At 37.8% G+C, this 27,767-nt stretch overlaps 1 protein-coding gene across 4 annotated transcripts in view; it reads right to left on the bottom strand.

The window, feature by feature from the left end:
- bicc1b (BicC family RNA binding protein 1b) overlaps window positions 1-27,767 on the bottom strand; it is a 127,270-nt gene that overhangs the window by 72,017 nt on the left and 27,486 nt on the right. For all 4 annotated transcript variants that reach the window (XM_056245921.1, XM_056245922.1, XM_056245924.1 and 1 more), the window contains exon 2: window positions 14,611-14,657. In XM_056245921.1, the coding sequence (XP_056101896.1) occupies window positions 14,611-14,657 (47 nt within the window). The remainder of the gene's footprint in view (window positions 1-14,610; window positions 14,658-27,767) is intronic.

Below are 27,767 nucleotides of genomic sequence, written 5' to 3' on the forward strand. Positions count from 1 at the left end.
GGGTAACTCTTTCGCCGTAAATCGATGCGTATGGCCGTCTGCCGGAAGCTAGTTATTTTAGTCGATAAAATTTTAAATATGGATATTTTTCTTACACAAATGCATCGCTTCCCTTTAGAAGGCCTTTATTAACCCCCCAGAGCCGTGTGGAGCACTTGTATCATGGATGGATGAACTTTGATGGACTTCAAAACAGAAACAGCCATTCACTGCCATTATAAAGCTTGGAAGAACATTTTTTAATATAACTCCGATTGTATTCGTCTGAAAGGATGGCTTGAGGGTGAGTAAATCATGGGCTAATTTTCATTTTTGGGTGAACTATCCCTTTAAGAAGGCAGCTGACATCAAGACAGTATACTAGGCTTTGGAACAGTGTGTTGAATGCATGTGGTGTCTCTTTATGTCTCATACTTATCTTTTAAGGTTCTTTATCAGTTGCGACTGTGAAAAGTTCTGTTTGCTCTTTGTTATGGACTCACTTAGAGAACTCTGGCTGACGTCCTACTATCTAACAATGACCCACGTAAATGCTTCTGTGAATGCTGTTTTTGGCAAAGCTGTGCCCGCCTGAAAGACGTTTTCAAACAGACCACACACAGCTCCTGAAAACTTACACAGCCAAAACATTTTACATGTTACTGGACACCACCGTTAACAGGTCTAATGTTCTTACAAATTAAATGGGCTGTTAATTTAACAAGCTCTGAATTCATAGTCAACTCTGGTTGCCCACAGACACTTAAAGATATTTAGAGCCAAAATAAATTTCTGATTTTATTCTATGTGAATTTACATGCGATGACAAACGTGCAAAGAGCCTAAGATGTCTTTTGATCTGCTAAAATATGAATAAACAGTTCACAGCAACATATTTTAATGAATAAAAGAATATGAATAAAAGCCTTAACTCAATCTGCTCGTCATTTTAAGTCTTTGAGTCCCTTAAAAAAATGTGGACTAAACCACTCAAATCATACGGAATTTGTTTTATTTTATTTTTTTTACTTTTTGAAGCATCAAAGTGGTAGTTGCGTTGTCAACGGAGGTCAACGGGTGAGTAATTGATGACAGAATTTAAATTTTTGGGTGAACTATACCTTTAAATATAGCTCAAATATGAATAAACAATGTACAGCAACCTACAACAAAATATTTTACCAAAACTGAACGTTTCAGCAAAGAAGTATACAGCAAATGTGACAAAACACTCCCCAAAATAATTAGTGCTAGATTTTTTTTTCAATCAAAATTAAATACATGATATGCCAAATAATTATTAAAATTAAAATTTGATGGGAAAATCCCCACAGAAAGATAATGCACTCCATTATTGTGGCAGATAAGTAAAACACTGAATAGAAAAATTGTATTTTGAAGTCAATATAGTTGTATTATGAAGTCAACTGATCAGCATATCACCTTCTGGCCTTCAGTCCACAGAAATCCAATATGCAAAGTGTTCCACCAAACTCTATTAAATAATATGAGTAGATATTTACATAAAACGAAGGTTGAACATTTTTTAAATGTGTTGGAAACATAAAAAAATTGGACCTCTGAGAAAAAATTTGTGCACACCAAGCGCCAGACTATAAGACATGTTTTAGAGAGAGAGAAAAAAAAGACTTTGCGTAATAAATTAAGCCATGTGATTATGTTTATGGTGCGAGCACACTCCTGCTGCGCTCCACCGTGAGAATGGACAAAATGATGCAAGACTGTGTTTGCCACCTGTTTCCTGCCCCAGTCCCGCTGTGCTGTGCCACAGGTGTTCGGCAAGGAATTGTCGGCCTTAAGACCAGACTCGAATTGGGACTTAGTTCACATAAACAGCTTTAAGTGTCATTATAAAATATGAGGGGCCTTCTATTGACTCAGCTGAGGCTCTGAAGTGTGTTTGGTCCACTGGGTTGGGGTGACATTGTTCCTGTTTTTTATCAAAGTTTGGGTACGTAGGGAGCATGAACTTACAGTACACAAGTGAGAGGGACACGTGATACAAATTCAGCCCGGCATCTTGGATGCTCTGACAAGCCTTTTCCAGAGTCACATGGAAAGGGAGGAAATGCCTCAAACTGTTGCTACTGCAGAGGCCGGAACTGTATAATATCACCCTGTTTTTCTTGATCTCCTCAAAAATTGCTATCTTTGAAGATTCCCTTCCATAAATAGAAAGGATCGGGGAAGTTGAAAAACAAACCATGGTGCTCGATTCATGCTCAGTAAAAACAAAAGGCCATCCACCGTTCGGGAACAGAAACGGAATGATATCCTTTCAGCTGTTTAATAGATCCTATGTAGCTTTGCCCCTTTTCAGTGCTTTTCAGCTTGTCTTCCGGTTTGTATTTTAAGATCTTACGATTTATGAATGAACTACTCGTTTTAAAATCTTTCCGGTCTACTGACATTTATTATGACATCCGCTTCAAACATTACAATGCTCATGATAACTTTCGTTAACTCTTCAATAGGTAAATCCATTTCAGCAGCTAATTACTCTTCGACAGAAATGCCATAGAAATATACAGAGCTACCGCGAAAATGAAAGTTCGCGCTTGTTTTTTCTGGCGCTTAAGGTCTATACATCAGTAAAAACACTTAACTTCACATTGGCCCTCAGAGCATCATGAAAAACAAACTATACTCTATAGAGAGACAGTGACGAAAACAAGACTAGAACTAGAACACTCCCATCTTATTCTAATCAACAAAGCTGTCACTGTACAGTTTCATTTGACTGTTTGAGTCTTGCAGTACAGCTTCAGTCTGGACTCTCGTCTCATTATAATTAAATGAGAGTCTAAAGGCAAATCTGTTCTGTGAGTGATATTTACCTTGTTTTCCTCACATATCAAATTTCATATTTCACCTCAATTCATATCTCAAGTATGCTATATTCTGTACAGTATCAGCCATATTCTTAAAGGGATACTTCACCTCTGAAAAGATGAATGTGTATTTAAAATGGGTCATTTATGTAGAAGAAATGTGAAATTATTTTTGAATTTGGAGATTTCTAGACTGAGAAAAGCCAGAAAATGTATTTTTGGCTTATGTGGATGAAAGACAACAACTCCCAGAATGCTCTTGCTTCGCTGCCCTAGGAGGCCACGCCTACCGGTAACAGAGCGCAGTAGTTAAACAACAAGTCTAGGCTACTAGTGAGTCTCCGTGATGAGTCTGCCCGAAAATGTGTTTCGAGATCGCCCAAAATGTCCGGGATTCGGCTTTTTCGTTCTACAGTCGCCATTCATTATGTTTACTGTGGCGAGCAGGACGAGTGAGGGCCGCGGGAGAACGACGCGAGGCCGGTGGCGTGATTACCGATAGGCGACACCTGTGAGACGCACCGCTCTCGTATCTCTCACGGAGGAGCGGGAATTTTCTTAGCAATGTTAAAACGCACATTAACTGATAACTGACATGTAAACACTACATTCAGATTCACCAATCGGAATGAATTCAGTTAGATTGAAACAAAAGGTGTGCATGTAAACAATGAATGGCGACTGCAGAAAGCAAAAGCTGAATCCCGGACATAGACGGCCGGACATATCCTGGAAAAAGAGGATGGTAACCAATACTACTCAGCTTTCTCCACAGAACAAGAGCCTGCTAGCTTAGCTTCCAAAAAAAGATGTCTGACACTATGTGTACGTTCTGTGAGTGATATCCCAGCCTCTATGGGCGGGTTGAGAACATGCGGGACAGCCCCTACTACTGGCTGTAGTCTTTAGCCTCTGGCCAAAAAATCCTCCGATGACGCAAAATGATGATTTTTGCGTCATCGGAGGATTTTTTCCCAGACAAAAAGTACATAAATCTCTCGTCTCGGGGGGATATGAGGGTGGAAAGCATGGCAATTCGAAAATACTACAGGTTTTCTACTAATACAAAGCTTAATGCTAAATCCTGATGCTAATGCTGTATCCCTTTAATATGATGTACAGGCATCAGATTATTCCAGTACACATGGTTTTTGTAAATATTACAAAAGTTCTGACAGCAGTAAACGATTTCATAATGCTTTGTCTGCAAATTACATTTTGTAATGTTTTCAAAACACATACTCACCTGCAATAGCGAGTGGTCGCTTATTGACTGACAAGCCTTAAAGGAGCCGCCCCTTAATAGAACATTTCAGACACGGGGTCGGAATGAAGGTTGATCATTGTAGCCAATCACAGTCAAATCCGATGAGCGCGTGAAGAAAATGGCCAATCAGAGGTGTCAATTTTAAAACAATTTTAAAACAAAGTCGGTTCCTTTTGACAACTCTAATACACAGTGCAAAATATTTTATGAACCTAAAGAACCTCAAGGAACATAAAAAAAAGAAAAAAAGAAATCCATGTCATGACCCCGTTAAATTGAAGGAGGCAATCAGATCGTGGTGTTTACGTGATTCAATACTAATCCAAATATTTCTAAATTCTGAGTAAAGTTTCTCGCTTTAGCCCAAAGATTGAAAAAGAGATTGAATGAACCACTGAATCTTGAACCAATGCTGGTTTGCACATCAGCCAAATTTCTGCAGAGATGCTCCTCTGAGATTCTAAACCGCTTGGACATCTAGAATAATGATCAAACGGAAACCTACGCTGTTAATTGCGAACAGTAACATTTGTCATTCAGAAACTTGACAGAACAAGGTCGTTATTTTCATTGATGTATCCATGATCAAAAAGCACATGGGTGAATGGCCAGTCATCTGTCACTTTGGTCAGCATGGCTAAGCAAGGCATTACTCATTAGCATAATAGAAACCAGCCCGTTTGGAATAAAATGACTGAACCTCTGACATATATTATGATAGTCAATATGTAACCACCTTGTTCCTGCATGAGCGAGTGATTTGTTCGCTCAAACATGCTTTTATGACCAATACTACAAATCCCAAAGGAAAATGAGCTCAGAGGATTTAGTATTCAGTGGCACAGAGTTCCATTTTTAACAAATCTTCTTTTAATACGCTCACGTTGATCTACACTCCGTTTTCAAATTGACCTCGCTTAAGATCAAGGCAAGAAAGAAAGCTATTCTTCATAATGCAGAACATGTCACAATGGAAATGTTTACAGTGCAGTTTCCATGAGATGGATGGAGTCTCCAGAGGCCCGAAACACTATTAACTCATCAAAGATGTGCTTTTTGCTCCTTTGAAGGGATACAACTCCGTCCAACAAAAGGAAATGTACTATCACATTCAAAACAGTTCTCTTTCGATTTGAGTTAACGAGAACTTATAAATAATATTCCGACCTCACACACACCATGGTCCTGGCTTGGGAAAATCCCTCGGCTTTTTGTTTTTGAAAAAAAAAAAGTGTGGTAGAAAGGTCAAAACTAAATCTGGCCAACCAGAGCACTTCATTATTACGCTTAGCGGAAATCAGGCAGACAGACAGTGAGCAAGAGCGAAGTCATCTATCATGAGGCTCGGGGAAAGCCTGGCAATATTACAAACTTGTCAAGTAATTCCATATGATCCCTGTCGCAAACAGATTCTCTTATATCTGTGTGAGGCACAAACACCCGCTGAGGTCCAGAAGTCTGATCCTTCGCGCCAGCACACGGAGGCTTACCTCACAGCTTGTGTGTCACATCCAGCGGACGGGATTGTGGGTGGAGGGCTAGGAAACGGCCCAGATCAGTGTTTCCATGAGCACACTGTTTCAGCGTACTGTGCTAGATGTTGTTGTTCACCCTGTGCATCGTTGAGATTGGCATCTCGCACGACTGACGAATGGTGTTTGTTTTTCTATAATTCATGACATCTCGTCAAATAAAGAAGACATGTAGGAAAACTCAGACTCAAAGAGGAATCGGGCCATATGTTTTTTTTTTTTTTTTTTTTTTTGACAAAAACAAGGGATTCAGCGGCGAGAAGAATTCAAAAACAGGTAAGGCTGAGAACATCACAGATGCAAATTTACAGAATAAGCCGCAAAATAGGTCAACCAAAAATTCTGTTTTCATTCACTCAGCCTTGTTGATTTCTCCTGAAGAACACAAAGAGAGAAGTTTTGAAGAATGTTCACGTTGCTCTTTTTCATACAATAGTGCAGGGGCTGTCAAGCGGCAAAAGGACAAACAAAGACCATAAAATCATTATGAAATAGTCCATATGACTTGACATACTTTTGTAAGCCCAAACCCGGGAACAAGTTAGCATTTGAGCACTTCTGTTTCCATCAATGGGTTCCATTAATTAGCCTAGAAATCTAGACGCACCCTAGCGGCAGCAAAAATTATTTTGCAGCAAAGTGTGGTCTAGCAACTCTCCATAGACTTTTGAGCTGGAAAAACCCAAAACTGGTCCAGCCAATCAGATCGTGTAGAGTTGGTGGGCGGGCTTAACATAATGACGGCAGAGTTGTGACGGTTCCGCGTGATTTCCATAGGTGATTTCCCCCTGCTTGAAAACAAAGAAGATGCTGCTGGCGAACAGCGGTCTTTCGAATCAGCTTTGCCCGTGACTCTGGATGACTTGGAGTTAAGAGAACGTCACTTAAGTCATTCCTAAAAAAGGAAGATGTGTTCAGAGTTTTGACGACCGGAAACGGCAAAAGTTTAATATACCAACTAGCTGGTTCACTGGTGGAAAAACGCATGGGACTCACTCAGCCACAGCCGTTCGTTGCTCTGGTTGGTTGTAGCGTTATCCTATTGCGTGCCGAGGGATATTGAAAGACAACCGTTTATCCCGCCCCTCGGATTGAGGTATGCCAATTGTGAGTTCCCAGACCTAACATCTTGATGAAGGTCTGGCTTGCCAGGCTATCCATTAATGGGAAGTCAATGTTTTTTGAGGGTTTTAAAAATAACGGCTGTGGTTAACCCAAGATCAAGATATTTTCATGTTTTATTCTAATGCATAAAATAGATCAGTTAATACCCCCTTTTGACATAATTTTTTACAAAGCTTGTATTTGTCTTGAAAAAGCTGGTTGCTAACAAGTGGCTAGTCTCGCGTAGCCCAACCTTCAGACTGACGGCTGAAGGTCTGGAATTCATAGCAGCTTTCTTTGGCCAACGCCCGCCCATAAGGCCGTTTGACCGACATGTCAAACAACCAATTACAGTTTGTTTCGTTCAGCGTCACGTTTCGGGGCGTGGAAATGTCCCCACAACAACAGACCGGCGTGCAACAAGTCAGTCAGCATAGAAAATCAATGAAGGAGAAGAAAACAAGCACTAAGTCATTGATCTGTTCGTGCATGTATAACAACAATGGCGTGCACTTCATCAACAGCCATACCGATGAGACGCTCGCGGTAAACATCTGTTTGAAGCATATCTCTCCACTTTTTAACACCCACAAGCAATTCTGGAGAACCGAACACAATACTGAATCGGCCAGCTGCGATGTCAGCGTCTGTTGTTTCATGTTTGCCCGCAAACACGGCTGATATCCCCTTCGCAGTTAGCTACTTCACTTGATCTTCCATAATAGATAGGAGGGGACACACAACTAGTAAAATTGGATCTGCTGGGAATCCTTCTAAATGCTGACAAAGGGTCTGCCAGGCTTGGAAAATAATACTCTTCCCAAATCCCGTCGGCAAACAGGCTAAAATATCTCTTTTTGTCTCCACTAAGTGCCTCAAACAAAACTCCTGGACATCTCTTAAAGAGTCTATCCCGAGAACCTCGCATACTTTTGAGAATCCTACGTTTAGCTGATCTTGATAAATGCTCATTGTCACTCATGTAAACACAACAGTTTTTCTTCCGCAATCACACGTCTGCGCTTTGTTTCCCGGCGGGCCGAAAATAAACGCGACACTCGCGCCCCCCGGAAATCCGATAAAATTCAACCAATCAGATGACGACTTCGACATTCCTGAAGTGTTTCCAGTTAAGTGTACCATATGCATCAGACGTTTAGCCAACGTTCCGTGGGCGTGACGTCTGAGGCTGAGACTAACAAGTGGCTAAATGGTTCTACAGAGGTTGGCAGGGACGTTCAAACATCATTGCGGCGAACAGGTAAACTTTTTCTTTTACAGACTAATTGTGTTAAGTATGCTCTTCCGAACTATGACTCAAAATTTCAGAGAAAATGTATTAAGATTAGTGCTGTCAAAATATTCATATCAGTAAGTCTCAAGCGATATGTCAGTAAATAAGTTAATTGATTTGTAGTATACTTAGCATGAAATAAATGAATTTTAAATACATTTTGGTATTGTTTGGAAAATCCAATAGGGTTTTTTTGTCGAGGAAACCAGGGTGATGCTAACTTCTGGGTTGGCCTACAAAAATACGTTAGGACTTGCAAAATAGACAGAAACTTAAGTTGTAATTCATTGAAAATTATGCTAATATTAATATTAGTAATATTAGCATGGTTCCGAATCACTTGTATTGCATTGAAAAGAACAGCTTAGACATTCTGCAAGATAACTTATTTTGTATTCCACTGAAGAAAGAAAGTCAAATGAATATCACGATGAATGAATAATAACAGAGTTTTCACTTCTGGGAAAATTATTTCCTTTAATAATCATAAATAAAACAATAAAAGTACCTCAAAGGGAGCTCCGATTTCAGACCTATTTAAAAGTCAAATATGAAAAAGATTAAATTATGGCACACAGTACAATGTAAGTCTTTGTACAGACACAAGTGCCATGTTTACTTTTTACGCCCTCCCTACTTGTTAAGGCTTTTGGTAGTTGCTCCAGCCTGCATGCACCTGCTTTTCATTTCCCTCCCAAAATTCCACATCAGCCTGTTGACAAATAACTTTACAACAGTTTACAATTCATCCTCATTCTATAAACAACTAGGAAGGTTTGAAGGGGCAAGGAATTTATAAAATGAGTTAACGATGATGGTGATCCACACCAGAAAAAAAAATGCACCATGCCAAGACCAGCTGAACGATTATCAATTCATTTCATTGTCTAAATCTGTGTAAAAATATTCTAACTACACTAAAACATAGAGGTTTAAATTTTCTGAGTGATGCACGCCTGTGTCGCCACAATGCTAGGGTGTTGTGGATGATGTAAGAGCGTCGCTATGGGGTTGCTAAGGTCTTCTGATTGTTCGTTAGTGAATTGTTATGTCATTAGCCACTTTTCCACTGTCGAGCCAGTGCGAGCCAGGGCTAAAAACGTGCCGGCGGGCCAATGGCCTCGGAACTCAAACACAGAGCTCAAAATCAAGTTGCGTTTCCACTATCGGGCCAGTAGCCCCCGCATCGCTACCCTAAAACCCGCCCTTAACACGCCTCCATAGAACGACGTCACACAAACTCACCATTTGAAAGAATGAAAGAAGCGAGCGTTTGGTCTTTTACTTGGAGACTTAAGATTCCAGCATCGATATTTGACCAAAGTTTTACAATACAAAATTTACAGTGACAGTAATTTATTAATTTGTGTCTGGAGTGCACATCAATCATGCAGAATCAAACTGGTATTTACCATTTCACATAAAAAGAGAACATATTAGTTTGCACCTGCTTCCATTTATTTGTGATCACAAGAATGCACAAAACAACTCCATTAAAGGGGTCATTTAATGGTACATGCACTTTTACAAGATGATTGTACTGAAATGTGTGTTGGCAGTGCCTGTACACAACCATCATAAAATGATAAAAATCCAGCCAGTGTTTTTGTTTTAATCTCCTTATATGTTTTCCCCTGCCTCAAATTGAGCCGTTCGATTTTGTGACGTCACACGCTCGGAAGCCCCTCCCACGATTGTTGATTGACAGCATCGTTTCAACACAGACCCGCCCTCGCTCGTAAGCGAGCTGTCAATCATAGTCCGCGCGGACCGGCGCGGTCATTGTTGATATGCTGGAGCACTGTCTATGAGCAGAATGGTGTCTAAGCGATTGTGGTGTTCTGTTCTTGGGTGTAATAACGAACACAGCAGTCATTTTAATGTTCCTAAATCCGAACCGCTGAAGACGCAGTGGCTGAGTTTGTTTTCGAAGGGAATATTCCCCACGAGCAACGTCAATGCTCTCATGTTTGCGCGAAACATTTCTCACCAGACTGCTTTATAAACGCTAAGAAGTTGCTCCTGAAAAAAGGATCGGTACCAGCTATTCATGTTCCTGCTGAACCTCTAGAACAACTGAAGTGAGTGTAACGTTTTATTAAACTTTATATTAATCTTTGCAAATAGCTAGCTGCACGCTTCACAATGAATGAGTCTAAGGTTTACACTCAGGGTACATTACAGCATGTTTTCTATGTATGATGTTCTCAATATAATTCATAATCCCACTTTTATACTGAACAACGCGTTATGGTTATTGTGTTACAAATGGTGTACGCACAGAACAGAGAGGTGGGGTGAGCAAAGCTCATTATCATTTAAAGTCATATGCACTGAAACGGCGTGCTGAAAACAGAGCTGTTTTTGACCAAGTAAAATAAGTGTTTTCTTACAATACGAATGAGAATTTATAATTAAAGTATATTACAAACTTTTAATTTAGACCCTAAAAAATCATACTAGCTTGTACAAAAATGGCATTATATGACCCCTTTAAGGTTTAAATCCAAAGGCTTACACATTTAGAAAAATACATTACGTACATTTTTATTAACTTTTATTAAACTAAATTTAACGGTTAGATCAGGTAGAAAGCTTGCAATTGTTTTGTTTTTTATAGTTAGGCCTATTAGTGATGCTTGCATTGACAAACCTCTAATAAATTAAATCAGAAACTCTCTTTCAGTACAGAAAAAAAGCATATAATGCAATTATCAATTATTTTGTTGGCAACAAGTAAACAGTTTACAAAATGGCAATTTTGATAACAGTATGAATAGCTAAGCAAATATTAAATATATATATATATATATTGCTGCATTCTTTCAGAGAGATGAGGCAAGGTTTCCTGAGGTTTTGCCGTTACCTGATCAGAGCTCTCAGCGTGAGAGAAATGTCTAAGGAAAAAGGGCTGAATCCCATCATTGTGCAGAATCACGGAACACCCGATGGCTCCAACAAGAAAACGCAGTCGCCATGATGGACAGGAACGCAGTGTTGTTATTGAAAACACGTGTTATTTTAACAGACTGGTATCACTCTACCAAAGACACGCTCTTGGGGCGTGGGGCGCTGAGTCGGCAGAAATATTTCCCTCACAGTCAAAAGACAGATTATATGCTTTCCTTTTTTTAAATACCATTTCTAAAAAACACTCTTTATAAAAGGAATTGTTGTTGCTTTCAACATAATGTGAGATAATTCCTGAGGTCATTTTTCATGAATTCATCTATGTCTCTGGGTACAGGCCGAATTTCACATTCTTACATCGTGTGTTTAGATAAAGTATTTGTTTTCAGAGCATGTTTGACGTGAGCAGCAAAATACCACTCTTATCTTTTGTTAAATCCCATTTACAAGGTTCCTTAGGAGACACGCTGTGTTATTTCTCAGAAGACATATCATATGCTTCATTTTTAACATCCACTATTTCAGATGACAAATAGGGCCCGTCACAAAGTCTGCACTTTGCCTCATGGACTGTGAAGCAGTCGTCCAGAATGCAGGCTTTGCAGAAGGAGCATAGATGCTGAAAAATGGGGCACTTGAAGTTGTGAACATGCTTATGAAACCTAAAATGAAAAACTGGTTCCCTCGACAAAAACCTAATGGGATTTATCCATTGACTTTTGGATTATTGCAGAAAATAAGCTCTGTTACCACCAGCAAATTATTTTTACATGTTCATCATGATAATCTTCACAAATGCACAGAACTTTTATGAATTTTGAAACCAAATACAATCACAAGTAAAAACGTCTGAATCCTAAAATAAAAAATGGTTCCCTCTGGGAAAACCCCCCCAAAACCAATAGGATTTGTCCATTGGCTCTTGGATTGTTGCAGAAAATAAACTCTGTAATCAACAAAAGTTTATGATTCGTAGGCTACATGTTCATCATGATAATCTTCACAAATGTACACAACCTTTATGAATTTTTAAGCCAAATACAATCGGCAGAAGTAAAAAGTTAAACGTCTGGAACCTTAAATGAAAATAGTTTCCCTCGACAAAAACCTAATGGGATTTATCCATTGGCTTTTGGATTATCACAGAAAATAAGCTCTGTAACCAACAAAAGTTTATGATTCTTACGTTCATTATGATAATCTTTACAAATGCACACAACTTTTATGAAATTTGAAACCAAATACAATCACCACAATTAAAAAGTTACACGTCTGAAACCTAAAGAATTGGTTCCCTCAACAAAAAAAAAAAAAAAGATTTTTTCCATTGGCTTTCAGATTATTGCAGAAAATAAGCTCTGAAACCAACAAAAGTTAATGATTCTTACATCATGATAATAGTGAATCTTGAATCCTGCAGACAACTTTAAAGCCAAATGCAATCACCAGATGTAAAAATGTAAAAGTCTGAAACCTAAAATGAAAAATGTGTTCCAAGTTAAGTTGAAATAGTTTGCACAAGTGTGATTATAAATGCATTGAGGCTGTGAAAGCGTGCTAGTGAGTCGATAGGTTTTCCTGTTTGGCATGATGACGGCCATGGACTTTGGACGCACGCGAGCAACGTCCGTGAGACCGCAAATCCCCATTTAGGCTGCCATTTGGGACATGGCCATTGCTAAAACACTGTTCGTGATATAGAAGGTTGTGTGTTTATTTGAAAAGCAGGAATTGGCTTTTCTGAAGCTTTGCATCAGCTGCGACAACCCAAATTTGTGGCAGCCCGAGGCTTACGGTGCAGCCAGCCGTATCTTCCAGACCAGGCTCACGAGACCCTTTCCAAGCTCTCTTAACTGGGTCTGATTATTTTCACACACCTTTCAGGTTAGCACAAATGAAAGTTTGACATGTGCTGGATTGCTTACCAATATCGACTTGCCTGCGAGAGTGTTTATTTTGAAGGCCAGCATGCTCTGATTCAGGTGCTGAGTCTCATTCCTGTCCTGAGCTGTCTGGTTTCTCCTGTATTTATTCACAGCCTGCCAATTAAACCGGCAAGTGTTCGCCCTAAAGGCCATTCTACCCCACTGAATCCAAATACGCAAAGTGTGCTTGTTTTGGCGTGGCCATAAATGGACGGGAGACCTGTTTTGAGAATCCTTCGGCGAAAGGTGTTGTGTCACGAGTCACCGACTAAGCTCTCGTACTAGAGGTGATTTATTACACACTTCACACTTTTGCATGGACTTCCTATACACTTTTGCAGAGGTCAATTTGAAATCATTTATGTTGCCATTTTAGGATCCATATTTTTTAACAGGATGAGTTTAGCGTTGCCGGATAAAGTATCACATATATCACTTATGTTGTGTTGGATTGATAATATTATTCTAATATTTAATATGGTGATTATAAAGCATCAAGGTACACTACCGGTCAAATGTTTGGGGTCAGTAAGATTTTTTTATGTTTTTGAAAGAAGTCTCTTAGAGCTGAATTTAACTGATCAAGAATACATTAAAAACAGTAATATTATGAAATATGATTACAATGTAAAGTAACTGTTTTTTTTTTAAATGTAATTTATTTCTGTGAAGGAAAAGCTGAATTTTCAGCATCATTACTCTAGTCTTCAGTATCACATGATCCTTCAGAAATCATTCTTCAAATCATTTCCACACAAAAAAGTTATTCTAATATTCAATATGGTGATAATTAATCATCAAGGTACACTATCGTTCAAAAGTTTGGGGTTGGTTTGTTTTTTTAATGTTTTTGAAAAAAGTCTTAGTTGATCAAAAACAGTAATATTGTGAAATATTATTACAATGTAAAATACCAGTTTTCTATTTTAATATGTTTTATGATGTAATTTATTCCTGTGATGGTAAAGCTGAATTTTCCGCATCTTTCAGAAATCATTTGACTAATATTTGATTAATTTCTAATAGTTTTACTTAATATTTTACACAGGTTCTTAAATATTAAGCTCACCAAAACTGACCAGAGCATCTGGAAAATGAGACTTGGTGCTTCATTAAGCATAGAAATGTCCACATTGTACTGCCATTGCCTGAAATCACCCAATTTAGACATTCTTCAGGAAGAACAGAACAGAAAAGACCTGAGGTTGAGTAAATGATGACAGAATATTAACATTTTTGGACGAACTTTTCCTTTTAAAGATTAGGGACAACGTACAGTGGAGTGACTATATTCACAATACAACAGGTGTCTTACTGCTTTTCAACAAAAATCCTATATATTAAAAATATTATTACTCACAAGACATTTTAATAGAAAACTGAATTAAGACCTCGTGTTTTCTAAATATGCTAATTTTCACTTTATTTTGACCTATAAAGTGCTGTCATCTCCTCTTAAGATTGGTTTGCTAAACTGTAACAGGCACAAAAAAAATCAAGTGAGCCTATTTATTGTTACTGGATATACACAACTGCACACTGTGCATACAACGATGTAGTACCGCATTTGTTCTTTTACCGCAGTAGTAGTATTTTGAGGCTCGAGTACCGCAAAACTGTTGCACTGCAGTATCTTGCAGCACTGATTGCAGTTTGTCCTTCAGCAGAAATAATTACACATGCAACATGAGTCTAACCTATTTTCTACCACTGCATGAGGCTGCCAAAGCAATGTGGTTTTCTTTACCTTTTGAAAGAAGTCCTCACCTCCGTTGACTCGCCCCTCCGTGGCAGCTGCGGAGAAGAATGGGACATTTCAGAAAAAGCGTAACATCAGGAATCACTTATGTTGGCGTATTAACAAAATCAGCAATTCATATCAACACATTCTTCCACATGGCCTTGGGTGGAAAAATGTCTGCGCAATTTAGGCAGGGCGGGGGTCATTTTCCTGTCCATTTGCAGCAAGTCACCTCTGTAGAAAAATCAATGCATTAATACTTTCTAAAGGTTTATGCAGGATTGTAATAAACTTTGTGATGCATAAAACTACATTTAGAAGGTTTAAATGAAGTGTCTCTTTTAAATGTAGATGTAAAGCTTTGGGTTCTGTGTTCAAACCCCTTCTAGGACTTCCTATTGCTTATCTTGTAGAGTCGTAGACTATAGCAATGGCAAAGTCACGGATTAGATTGCCCAAACACACACACATCAAAATGCATGCAGTGAATTCATGGTAAGTTGTTTTGCATAAAAGCGTCCGCTGAATGTAGGAATGTAAATGTAATCCACATGAGACAAGGAATCTGACATACTTGTTCAGTTTGAAAAGTTTGCCAAGAACATTTGATTTAAATTAAACAGTAAAATACAGACTTGTTCATCAGCAAATTTGGATGTTGTTTAAAGACGTTGAAACCACAAAATGCAGCAGTTGATAGACTTCTAGAACTTTTTCAGTTCATATTTCTCTGGATCAGGAACATGACCTACATTGTGAGATGCAGGCATGGTCTTGTTGGGCCAAGCTTTAAAATGTGCGTCTACTGTAATCCAGACAAATGCGACGTGTTTATTTATATCCAATGAATTACAGGGGAGTTTTTTCAGAGCCGATTGACTGAAAATTGCTTAAACCACAGGCACCGGCTGAATCAGCCCTGCTTTACCGCTAAGACATATCCAGAGGCAATGGAGGAAGCTCTGGAAGCTGAGAACAAACTGAACTCTACAGAGTTAACTACATTCAGAGATAAAGCAGAATTACTCATTTTTCTGTGATTGGCCAAGAAACCAAGCAAAACAGAATCTAATGGATTTATGAGACCGTGGAAAGGCCTCAGGAAACTATTCATAAACACCATAACCTTCTCAAAAATTATGAACAGACTTTGACCATTTTACTCCATGTTGCTTAAAACATTTGATGTGTGGCCACCATGTGCCAATAACAAGGGTGGTCTCAGCCTCACACTCCTGGATGCCCAGAGTTTGTTCTCTCAGCTTTTGACGCATATTGCACACAACACTGGAAAACACTTGTGGAAATCACAAGGTCCAATCAGATGTCTATATATTGCTAGTTGGTTTTTATCAATAAATTATGTTTAAAACAGTGATATACCAACATTTGTGGCATTTTTTTTTTTTTTTTTACCAGAGCAGAGACGTTTAATTCGTGTTTCTCCAATGGGGCGTTTTGACAGTGTCGGTGTCTATTCCGTGCACACAACGTGGATAAGCTACAACAGGTAAACATGTAAGCAATGTGGACGCATTTCATCTTGACCAAAAATGAATGTGTGAAATTTGTTTGGTTGAAATATCGAGAGGTACAAACATAGAACTCAACATACGACTGGTTTAATTTATCACCTGAAAACACGACACCCTGAACAACATAAAGAGTTCAATTAGCAAATACGAAAAGCGAGCACACTGTGAAAAAAAATCCGTTAAATTTACGGGAAAAAACTGGCAGCTGTGGTTACCGGAGTTTTCCTGTTAAAAATACGGTAGTAACATTTTAGGTTTTACAGACTTTTAACCATATATAATTTTACAGCAATAAACCTGATTTAATTATCTGATATAATGTTAATTTACTGACCTTTTGAAGTATTAATATCGGTTTTGTTCCATTGTAATACTAATGACAGCCAACAATCACAGCAGTAATGAGAGTCAAATGGTCAATCAAAGCTCATCATAAGCAACTCTCCCACAAGAAAGTTAATACTAATATACAGAAGCTGCACAGTGTCATTCACACAAACATTAAACACCATCATGGTAACATGTTGAAATTTAAAAAATGCAATAAGCATTAATTTAACAACATTAAATTTAACATAAAACCCTAATGTACATAACTGATTAGAAAAAAACTAAGAAAATTATGAAGAAACAGTTATTTTTAAAAAAATACATTAAATGTGAAGTGTCACGCAGGGAATTGTGGGAATGTCAATTTACATTTTTTTCACTGCAAATTATACAATGACTTGTTCTTTTTCACTTCCAAAAACTGTCAATTTAACGGTATTTTACAGTAAAATTACATTAAATGTACCATTATATCACAGTTATTTACCGTATATATATATAGTAAGGAAACTTTCTGTTAACCAATGGGCTCTATGCACGGCGGTATTTCCGGTGAAGGTCTAAGGATGCTGGATTACTTCCGCCGATCGTAGAGTCCAATGCTATACCAAGAATTTATATTGGTTTTTATACTCTATTGCTATACTAAAGAAACGTTAGTCACAAAAACAGACAAAACAGACACTCCTCATTTTGTTTATGCTTCTGTGTTTATTATATTAAATAAACATAACTATATATAAAATTACATCTAAACAAATTAAAGTTTCGTTTCAAAGACGAGAGGACAGTAAATTTTGAAGACTCTGCCATAATCCCGTTTTCCTTGGTTTTCCTCCGCTTTCAATATCCCCAACCGGAAACGCACGAGCATCCTTGCGTCAAACGCGGAAGTTATACGTGCATATAGCCCATTAACAGTTTTTCACTGTAGCATTTTTACCGTTAAAATCACGATCATGCATTTAAAATGCCCTCCCTTCCACTTGGTGTTTATACCAGTGTTGTCGCAAGTTTGTATACCGGTGTGAAAATTTCCTCGCCTTGACATCCCTACAACAAAGGTTTAGCAATGCTGAGTATTTCAACTTTACAACAGTCATTCATAAACATTGCTAAAAGGATGAACACCATTGGAAGCCATTGTAAAATAGACAATAATTGCACACGTGTGACAACTAGGGGTGTAAATCAGATGGTTCATCATGATACGACATGATAATATCTGATAGGATTATTGTAGCTTGCCCACAGAAAGGTACATTTACCTTGTTTTTCATCATAACTACACTTGGGAGGTCAAGCAACTGCTCTTCGCTGTTCTTCACGCCAACTTCTGTATAATAGCTTCAAAGAGAGATATCTTTTTGCAGTTGACATTATTTTTACTTGGCACTTAGTGTCTTATTGCTTTGAGCAATGTGCCAACATAAGCCATAGCATTATGGAACACAAGAGTAAATCAACAAAATGCTCAACTCCACAGACGAATGTCAAGACTTTGTCCGTCAACACATACAGTGAATAAAAACATATCTATGAATTGCTGGCACAGGTAAAACATTCACTCTTATCCAAGATGGGCTGTGTTCAGGGAATGGATTCCCAAAGCAGATTAGTGACCCAAATGTCTTCTTTGTGACTATATTTCTTCCCTTTAGAGCAAAGTGCAAAGTTAAAGAATATAGCACTGCCAACATCCTCTCAAGCAAGGTTAGTGGTTAACCTCACTGTAAGCAAAGAAGGCCACCAGGTTATTGAGTAGGGTCCACCGGCATGAGAGGAGGCTTTTATAAATGGGTTTCTACATTAAAGAGAACATCTTCAGCATAATATCTCACACCAACATGGGAAATTTAAATAGCATCTTGGTTGATTTCCTTAAAGGAGTCATAATGTGCAATTTTCACTTTTCCATGAGAATCAATGTATGTTATGATTAACTAACGATTATACATTGGCCGGGATGCCGATATTCAAAAGTGAAGCGTTTGTTTACCCCAGGGTTCTTAAACTAGCCAACGTGCACGCGCACTCAAATACGAGATTTCAATTTCTCCCCCGACTTGACGTCAAGACGGGGCCGGATATACCATATATGGACCCCGCAGAGGAGGCCCGCCCTGCCCCTCTCCCCCTCATATTCAGACAAGAAAGATGCAGAAACGTAGTGCACACGTGAGTTGCTCCGTGGTCGACTGTCATAATCCACATTCTAATGTTTTTTCTTTACCCAAAACTGACCAAACTACAAGGGACAAGTGGATGAAATTTATTTTTAATGACGCTGTTCATCAACCATCTCAACCATCTCATCATGTTTGACAACCATCTCAACTTGCTCAACGTTAGGTGTCTGCGCTAAACATTTCACAAAAGAATCTTTTACAAATTTGGGGCAATATCAGGCGAAGTTGGCATCGAAGCTACGTTTGGAAAAAGGTGCCATTCCAACAATCAGGGACTTGCCTGAATTTGAAACGGTAAGACTGTGTTTTTATTACTATATTTTGTGTAACAAACAGCAGCTAACTACTAATGCGGTTAATGTATGTGATAAGGATAGATAAATTTAAAAAACAGTCAAGAATTAATAAACATAAAGAAAAACATAACGTTACATGTCTGCAGATGAAAATTATTAAATATCTAAAAAACCACGTCAAAAAAGGCAAAAACAACACATTATAGCAAACGTTAATCTCTATAACCACTGTAAACTGAAAATAAAGTAGACTACATCTCCGTTAATGTAATCTACATTAAATTAAAGCTAAACTTATGTGGGAGAAAATAGCAAAAAAAAAAAACGTTTTAGCTCGTTACTGATGTTAATGTATGTCTCAGTCAAAAAAATTGTCTTTACCATTCAGAGACAATTTGATGTAGACGTCCTTCAATTGACTGTTGTTCCTCTTCCGTTTCCAGCTCTGGTTCAGAGTCTGGCTCAAACATATAGCCTACGGTTGAATCCCGTAGGTCACGGCCAGGTCGGGTTCATTAACAACTTGCGCTATGATGTCATTTTGGAATGATATGCTGAAGTTACCTGCGGTGTCAAGCCCCCTCCTTCCTGCCACCAATCAACGCGCCCCTCATTTGCATTATTAAAATGACCGTCCACGACAGCCAAAACCTCGCATCAGATCTCGCGAGACAATAATGCATTCAGAAATAAGGGTCAAACGAGCTCTGTGTTTATTTTTTTCCAATTTTTCTTTTTTAGAAGGGCATGAAATGACTATAATAGAGCGTGGGTATCAAAGTTAATACTACATTATGACTCCTTTAATATCAGCCAATATTAGGGTGTATTACCTGGCAATGCATCTAATACAGAAAAAATTTAGAAAAGGACTGGGAATTGTGTGTGTGTGGGGGGGTGGACTCGAGGGGACTGAGTCAAGAAAGGAAATTGGGGGGGACAGAGTTCCAGTTCAAAATATAGAGGATTTCCATCTTTCCATCTCCATATAATTGCCTCAAAACGCTATGCAAATTTCATAAATATGGTGGGATTTTCTGAATTTTATTTAAATTTAAAAATATAAAATATGGTTCCAACTCTCCCCAGTAAATCTTGGCCATTTTCGCCACTCTATATAAATGACTTTAGCGCTTTAACTTATTGTCATATTGGTTTAGTATTCATGGGATGAATCTGAAATTGTAGAGACCCTACAACAATATTTTGATTCAGTGTATTTTTTATATGAACTGATAATAAAATTCTGGTCAATACGAAAAGCCAATAATTATTTGTATGTTAAGGCTGATAACCAATAAATGGCCAATACTACAGTTCTATTCTATTTTCTCCACATAATTTAAAAAACCCTAAAATAATTTTAAATACTACAAGTAAAATTATTGGGATAGTAGGAATTAGTAGGAATTACAACATTATAATGTACACAATGAAAAATGTATATTCACTTTGAGATTTGCTAAAGATTACATTTAACAGAAATAGTGTTTTTAATTTTAATTTTATTTATTGTTTTTTATAAAAGTGTGAGCGATAGATGACATCTAAACGTAACAATAGAGGAAATGCACGACTAAATATCTGATACCAGGCGATATGCTAAATAAAATAAAATCTCTAATATCAGCTGAAATGGAATCCATTAATTATGCAACCATAATTTCTTTATTATTATTATTATATCTTATTGTCAACTTTCAAGAGTGCAACTGTCCTTAATTAAGGTAAATGTTAATACTAATGTACGGTATCTTATTTAGACCTCCTTCCTTGGATCATTATGGCAGTATTCTAATAATTAAGTGTGAAGCTTCTGTCTCAAGTATATTCTTGAATGGAGAAATACTGTGGTTTAATCCCTCTCTGTCATAACTGTTAACACTATGACATATTATTAGTACTCCTGATCTAAACGCAGTGGAATCTTAATGGTCAAGGCTCTGGCCTGCTAACACAAGGGTTATAAGTTCAATTACAGATGGGAGTTACCCATGAACTGAGAATTAATGAGATCTCATTCAGTTGCTTCAGAGGGACTGTATCTTTTACTTGTGCACTTCAACTTGCTTATGATGGAAAACGTATCTATTAAATGTCATTATGCTGGTTCAATGGACCTCTGCGGGAACAATGGCCTGCTGTCGCCTGGAAACCACCAAACAATCGCACAGATGTGTCCAAGGCTCCGACTGGATTTGCTGACCTCATAATTGTTGGCTACAATATCATGAACTTTCACACTGATGTCATGGAAATGTTGCATAATGCAAACAGCAGAATACTGATGGTTTGGTGTTTTTTTAATGCATAAACAGTGGCAAGTTAAATGCATCACAGTTTACAAACATTTTAACTCTATAGAGACCACATTACATTGCATTAGGGACCATGAGCGCACAAAGTTTGTGACATTTAAGTCACAACACTATGATGTAATTTGCTCAATAACATTTCATATCAAGCAATGCACAGATGACTAGACCGTAAAATAATTCTGCTCTCCACAGACATAGGAGCAAATATCAGATGAAGCAATTATCATTGCTTCATCAAATGAAATAAACAACACTGGATCTATTACATTTTTTCAAAAATGCTTTTAAAAAGGAATAAAAAAAACAAAAACAATGATAATTAAATACACCTCTTCTATGATGAACATACTTAAATTTTCTAAATAAATCCACTTTAATATGTTTGTGCAGCTTAAATGTTGACATAGCATTTTATTGTTTTTCTTAAAGACGCCCTGTGGTGAAAATCAATGTTTTTAATATGTTGTAAGACAAACCATGTGCAAATTTATCAGTCAACAACATTGCTGAGTATTGTCTGCAGTGTACCAAAGAAAGTCTCAAAAACGCAGTTTAAAACCGCCCCGTTTCCTACCATCACAAACATCCCGTTTTCTTCTTTCAGCCAAACACACATTTAGAGTTATATTAAAAAATATTCTGGCTCTTCCAGTAGAGCCTGAGATTTTGAAGCCCAAAAAAGTGCATCCATCCATCATAAAAGTAAGCCATATTATAGACTCACATATGGCCTTTACTGGAAGCCAGTGATTATAGTTTATTTAAGTTATAAATATGGATATTTTTTACAAAAATGCATCACTTCACTTCAGAAGGTCTTTATTAACCTCCCGGAGCCGTATGGATTACTTTTATGATGGATGGACACACTTTTTTTGGACTTCAAAATCTAAGGTACCATCCACCCCCATTATAGAACTTGGAAGAGCCAGAATATTTTTTAAATAACTCCAATTGTGTTTGGGAATAGTCATAGCCTATACATCGGAAGGCTTTTAATTTTGGGGTGAACTAACCCTTTAAATCAGGTACATATAGCAATATGGCAGGTGAATTATGTATATGATGTAAATTACAATGGTATGATGAACTATGTGCCTTTGTCCACTGACTTTCTATGAATCAGCATTTCTAAGGATGCTGATTTTTAAAAGGCAGCCGTGACTCTGAGGCGACAAACGGAAATATAGTTTGTGTAACATTAGCAACACATTTTTTAGCTGTTGGATAACGTATTCAAGCCAAAGGCTGATCGTATTAATTACTGTAAGAGACCGATACATAATTAAAACGCATTACCATTCTGATTTTATACATCGCCTTGTAGACGACCCTGTATAACTCGCTCTTCCTTTTCTTCTTCTGAATCAGTTCCAGGTTAAAACAAATTTGGCTGAATTAAACCAATATTTCCACTTGCTTTGTGTAGCGTTTACTACAGCTGATCGAGTGGACTAGGTAGTCCGAGCTTGTAGGACTGAGTGGAGGCGGGGCTAATTTGCATATTCATGAATTCCACTTATACTAACTTGGGGTGCGTTCCACTTTGATTTTAGACATACACTCACGAACTTCCCTAAACACTTCACCTCGGGGGAATCCCTGCCACCGATTTGAACGATCCCACCCTCCCTGCAAATCGCCGTCCAAAGTCACGCCGCCTCCTCCAAAACACATGAACACACACAGACCAGAAGCGAGACGACCAGAGACAACGTTCTTGGATTACATCATGTATCATTCACCGGTGACAAAACTTTACAGTACAGAGAGTAACAGTACTACAATAACGAACGTAACAACTGTTTGCCTGCATGCCATTCTCGCTCTGTCTGGAAAGCATACGTGAACGCTGATGACGTATGATGTCTGCCTGAGCAGGCTGCGCGGTGGTATGCAAACATGTTGACTGATAGGGAACACATGCTATCATTTCATTTGGACCGAATGCGATGACTGAACAAATTTTATGCTCCTACGCCTTCCACAGACGATATATGTTTATAAAAATACATTTAAGCCACTTAACATAGTGATTGCTATCAGGATATGAGGAGACTTTCAACCAGCATAACAAAAGATGTTTCTGAGAATCAACTTTTGAAAAAGTTGCATGCTCATGAGCAAAATACATCGAATCAAACCTACTATTGAAAATGGAATAAACATTTGCCAAAAATGTACGAAAAAAAACAACATGAGTTCACTACAAAGATTACCCTTTCATGAACTTGGCAGGCACATACGTTTTAAACTAGAGTTTTATAGGATCTTTCCTTTCATCATCTCGGATATCCTTTGTCTCTGACCCTTGAAAAGAGTAAACGGAAACCATTAAAAATGATAAACAAAGCTTGCAGTTTGTCTGCAGATTGTGGCACATCGTTCACATGTCCCAGCCGAGCGTGAGTCAGTCTAGAAGAATGCACGCTTTCTCCAGATTATCTGTGGATGGAGGGTACATACCAGCAACATACGCATTATCCGCCAAAAGCTGGACTCAACAGCGAATTGAGAAACCATTATCGGCAGCTGCCTTTCTTGGCTCAGTTTACTGCGATAAAGATCCGTCAATGGCCGTGTTCAATTTAAGAGTCTCCCATTTAAAAGTTGACATAATGTAGATTATATGCTCAAGGCACATATAATTAATCATTTTAAGTTTAAAATGCACATTCCAAAATGTAATATTTGTATTCATGTAACATGCAGTTTTGAAAAATATACATACAATTATTTTTTTATTTTTATTTAAAGTCAGCCTGAAATGGAAATTCACCTTACCTGTTTTTTTTTAAAATGCATGTTATAGATCCTATTTGTGAACAATTCATCCAAGCATGTTTCTTTTTTGACCTCCTAATTTTTAATCAAAATGTCATAACTCCTGCTAAGGGCTAATAACAGAACAACAGTTTTAAAAAGTAATTTTTCACTATTATTTACAAAAGGTTTAAAGTAACACTATGTAGTTTTTCAACCTTCATAATATATTTCCAAGACCCTTGTGATGGTACATCGACTTACAATAGGTTAAATGACACGTCTACCATAGCCTGACGTGGTCTGTATCGCTTTTACTTGCACTATGTAACTTCGGGTTTCGGGTAGTAACCGGAGCACAAAAAGAACTACAAAATTCGACTGCTTTACGGCATACGTCACTTCACCCACCACTTCCTCAAATTGTCTGTGGCCATTGTTGATTCCAAAGCCGGTGCTGGATAAACAGCGAGCGTGCGCGTGCGACAGTAGGCTGCGGTAGGTTAAATTATTTACGACAGCGGTAATGGACAATTCCGCTTACAACCTGTAGGGCGACCGCAGAGGAAAAGTTCCTTGGTGTTGCTTTAAATATAAACCTTTTAGTTATAAGAGAGAATAAAAACAAGAGTTCACCAAAACCACTCCTTTCCTGGTAAAAAATTAACTAAGATATTCAAAAGTCAATGAATTTGTGACAGCTGAATGTAACATTTTTGACAAGACAAACGTTAATGTTAGTCTCTGAGTAACATCATTTATTTAAGCCACGAAATAACCTTAAAGGGTTAGTTCACCCAAAAATGAAAATTCTGTCAGTAATTACTCACCCTCATGTTGTTCCAACCCCGTAAGACTTTCGTTCATCGTCGGGACACAAATTAAGATATTTGTGATTAAATCTGAGAGCTGGATCACTCCTCCATAGGCTTCTTAAGGGATCGAAACTGACCGGCCAAAAAGTTATGAAAGACATTGTTAAAATAGTCCGAGTGACTACAGTGGCTCAACCTTAAGTTTATCAAGCGACGAGAATACTTTTTGTGCGCAAAAAAACAAACAAAAATAACGACTTTATTCAACTAATCATTTCCTTCTCTTTTCGGCCGTGAAATTTCACCTAGTGAAACTACGCAAAGCTTCTAGGTTCTATGTCACGCATCACACACATAACCAGCGTCGGCCAATAGTGAGCCTACGTGTGACGTACAACACAGAAGCTTTGCGCAATATCACTACGTGAAATCTCGAGGCCCACAGGGAAGGAAATGATTAGTTGAATAAAGTCGTTATTTTTGTTTGTTTTTTTGCGCACAAAAAGTATTCTCGTCGCTCGATAAACTTAAGATTGAGCCACTGTAGTCACTCGGACTATTTTAACGATATCTTTCATAACTTTTGGGTCGGTCAGTTTCGATCCCTTAAGAAGCCTATGGAGGAGTGATCCAGCTCTCAGATTTAATCACAAATATCTTAATTTGTGTTCTGAAGATGAACGAAAGTCTTACAGGGTTGGAACAACATGAGGGTGAGTAATTACTGACAGAATTTTCATTTTTGGGTGAACTAGCCCTTTAAATATAATGAACTACGCAAAAAGCATTATTACCTTACTATCCATCTGTTTTCGAATCCACATAATTTTAATATCCCAACATCAATATCTGTCAAAAAAATAACGTGCACAATACACAGTAGTATTTACGAGAAGGGGTCCAGGGAGTACACGCATTTCCTGGAAAACCCACATACCACATTTTTTGAATGCGTCATCGCGTTCCGAGAAGATGGAGAAAATGGCAGCCAGAGCGGCTTCAACGTTGTCTGTCAGAGACAATAACGTACATAATACATAACAAAATACATACATTTTATCTTCACTCTGTGAAATTGAATCAGAATGATCAGGGAACTAAGTGAAATACTTCACACTGCATGCTAAAGACTAAGAGAATAAACACCAATCCAGTTAAAAAACTTTGCCAGTTTAGTGAACATCGTTCAACATGTTCAACATGATATTTTTTTCCATAATTTTGGCAAGAGATAAACTGTAAATGAGTGTTCTTGAGATTAATCCCTGTCATGTCCAATTAGACTCTCATATGCTGATATAATATTTAATATAAATTGACAGGTGATTTTGTTATAAAATGTAGCTGAATACTATCTTCTCAGTTGTTTAAAAGATGAAGGCGAAGTTTTATAAAATGTTTTTTTTATCTTTCCAATATATATTTTTTTACATTTAATTATCCCTTAGTAGATTTTGACTTCTTTTTTTTTGTGAACAATAGTTTAGTAGATTTTGACTTCTGATATCTTCCAGAGAAATGACAGACTTTTCTCTGGTGACGTATGCAGGACTTGAACAAACTCCGCCCCTTTCTTACAATGATTGCAGGCTTGCATTCAAATCTGCCATCATCCAATCAACTTTTTGGATGGATCAAACCAAGTCCCACCCTATATTATTTTCACTTGTATGTACGTCAAAATATTGAAGGAAATGGTCTGTCGGTAGTTCCGTTACATCGCAACTTTGATGTCAAGTGGCATAATCATTGCTTTCAAAAATATTTTCAAGGTATTTTTGAATAATTACATTTTCCTGGGGTTATTCTATCTGATGTTTGATCATCTAAATTTAACATGATTTCATAAAACTTTAAAATATCTATACTGCTTATTTTTTTCAAAACTGCGGTACTATACTATATTTTTTATAGTACTATAGTTTTTAAGAATTATTTTAATAAAAGAGACCTTTTTTCTACATTTTGATCTCACAATGACCAACACATTTTTACTGTAATATTAAATAAACATTTAAATAAAAATTTAAATAAATCATAAATCATTTTTAGTATATCTAAAAAATATATATGCATTTTACTTTAGAAATTAAAACATTTTATAGAAGAGTTGTATCATTGGCTATATTGCATGTTTAATATACACTCACCGGCCACTTTATTAGGTACACCTGTCCAACTGCTCGTTAACACTTAATTTCTAAGCAGCCAATCACATGGCGGCAACTCAGTGCATTTAGGCATGTAGACATGGTCAAGACAATCTCCTGCAGTTCAAACCGAGCATCAGTATGGGGAAGAAAGGTGATTTGAGTGACTTTGAACGTGGCATGATTGTTGGTGCCAGAAGGGCTGGTCTGAGTATTTCAGAAACTGCTAATCTACTGGGATTTTCACGCACAACCATCTCTAGGGTTTACAGAGAATGGTCCGAAAAAGAAAAAACATCCAGTGAGCGGCAGTTCTGTGGGCGGAAATGCCTTGTTGATGCCAGAGGTCAGAGGAGAATGGCCAGACTGGTTCGAGCTGATAGAAGGGCAACAGTGACTCAAATAACCACCCGTTACAACCAAGGTGGGCAGATGAGCATCTCTGAACGCACAGTACGTCGAACTTTGAGGCAGATGGGCTACAACAGCAGAAGACCCCACCGGGTACCACTCATCTCCACTACAAATAGGAAAAAGAGGCTACAATTTGCAAGAGCTCACCAAAATTGGACAGTTGAAGACTGGAAAAATGTTGCCTGGTCTGATGAGTCTCGATTTCTGTTGAGACATTCAGATGGTAGAGTCAGAATTTGGCGTAAACAGAATGAGAACATGGATCCATCATGCCTTGTTACCACTGAGCAGGCTGGTGGTGGCAGTGTAATGGTGTGGGGGATGTTTTCTTGGCACACTTTAGGCCCCTTAGT

This window comes from Rhinichthys klamathensis, unplaced genomic scaffold (assembly GCF_029890125.1).
Source record: "Rhinichthys klamathensis goyatoka isolate OS25496 unplaced genomic scaffold, OSU_Roscu_1.1 h1tg000035l_1, whole genome shotgun sequence".
NCBI lineage: Eukaryota > Metazoa > Chordata > Actinopteri > Cypriniformes > Leuciscidae > Rhinichthys > Rhinichthys klamathensis.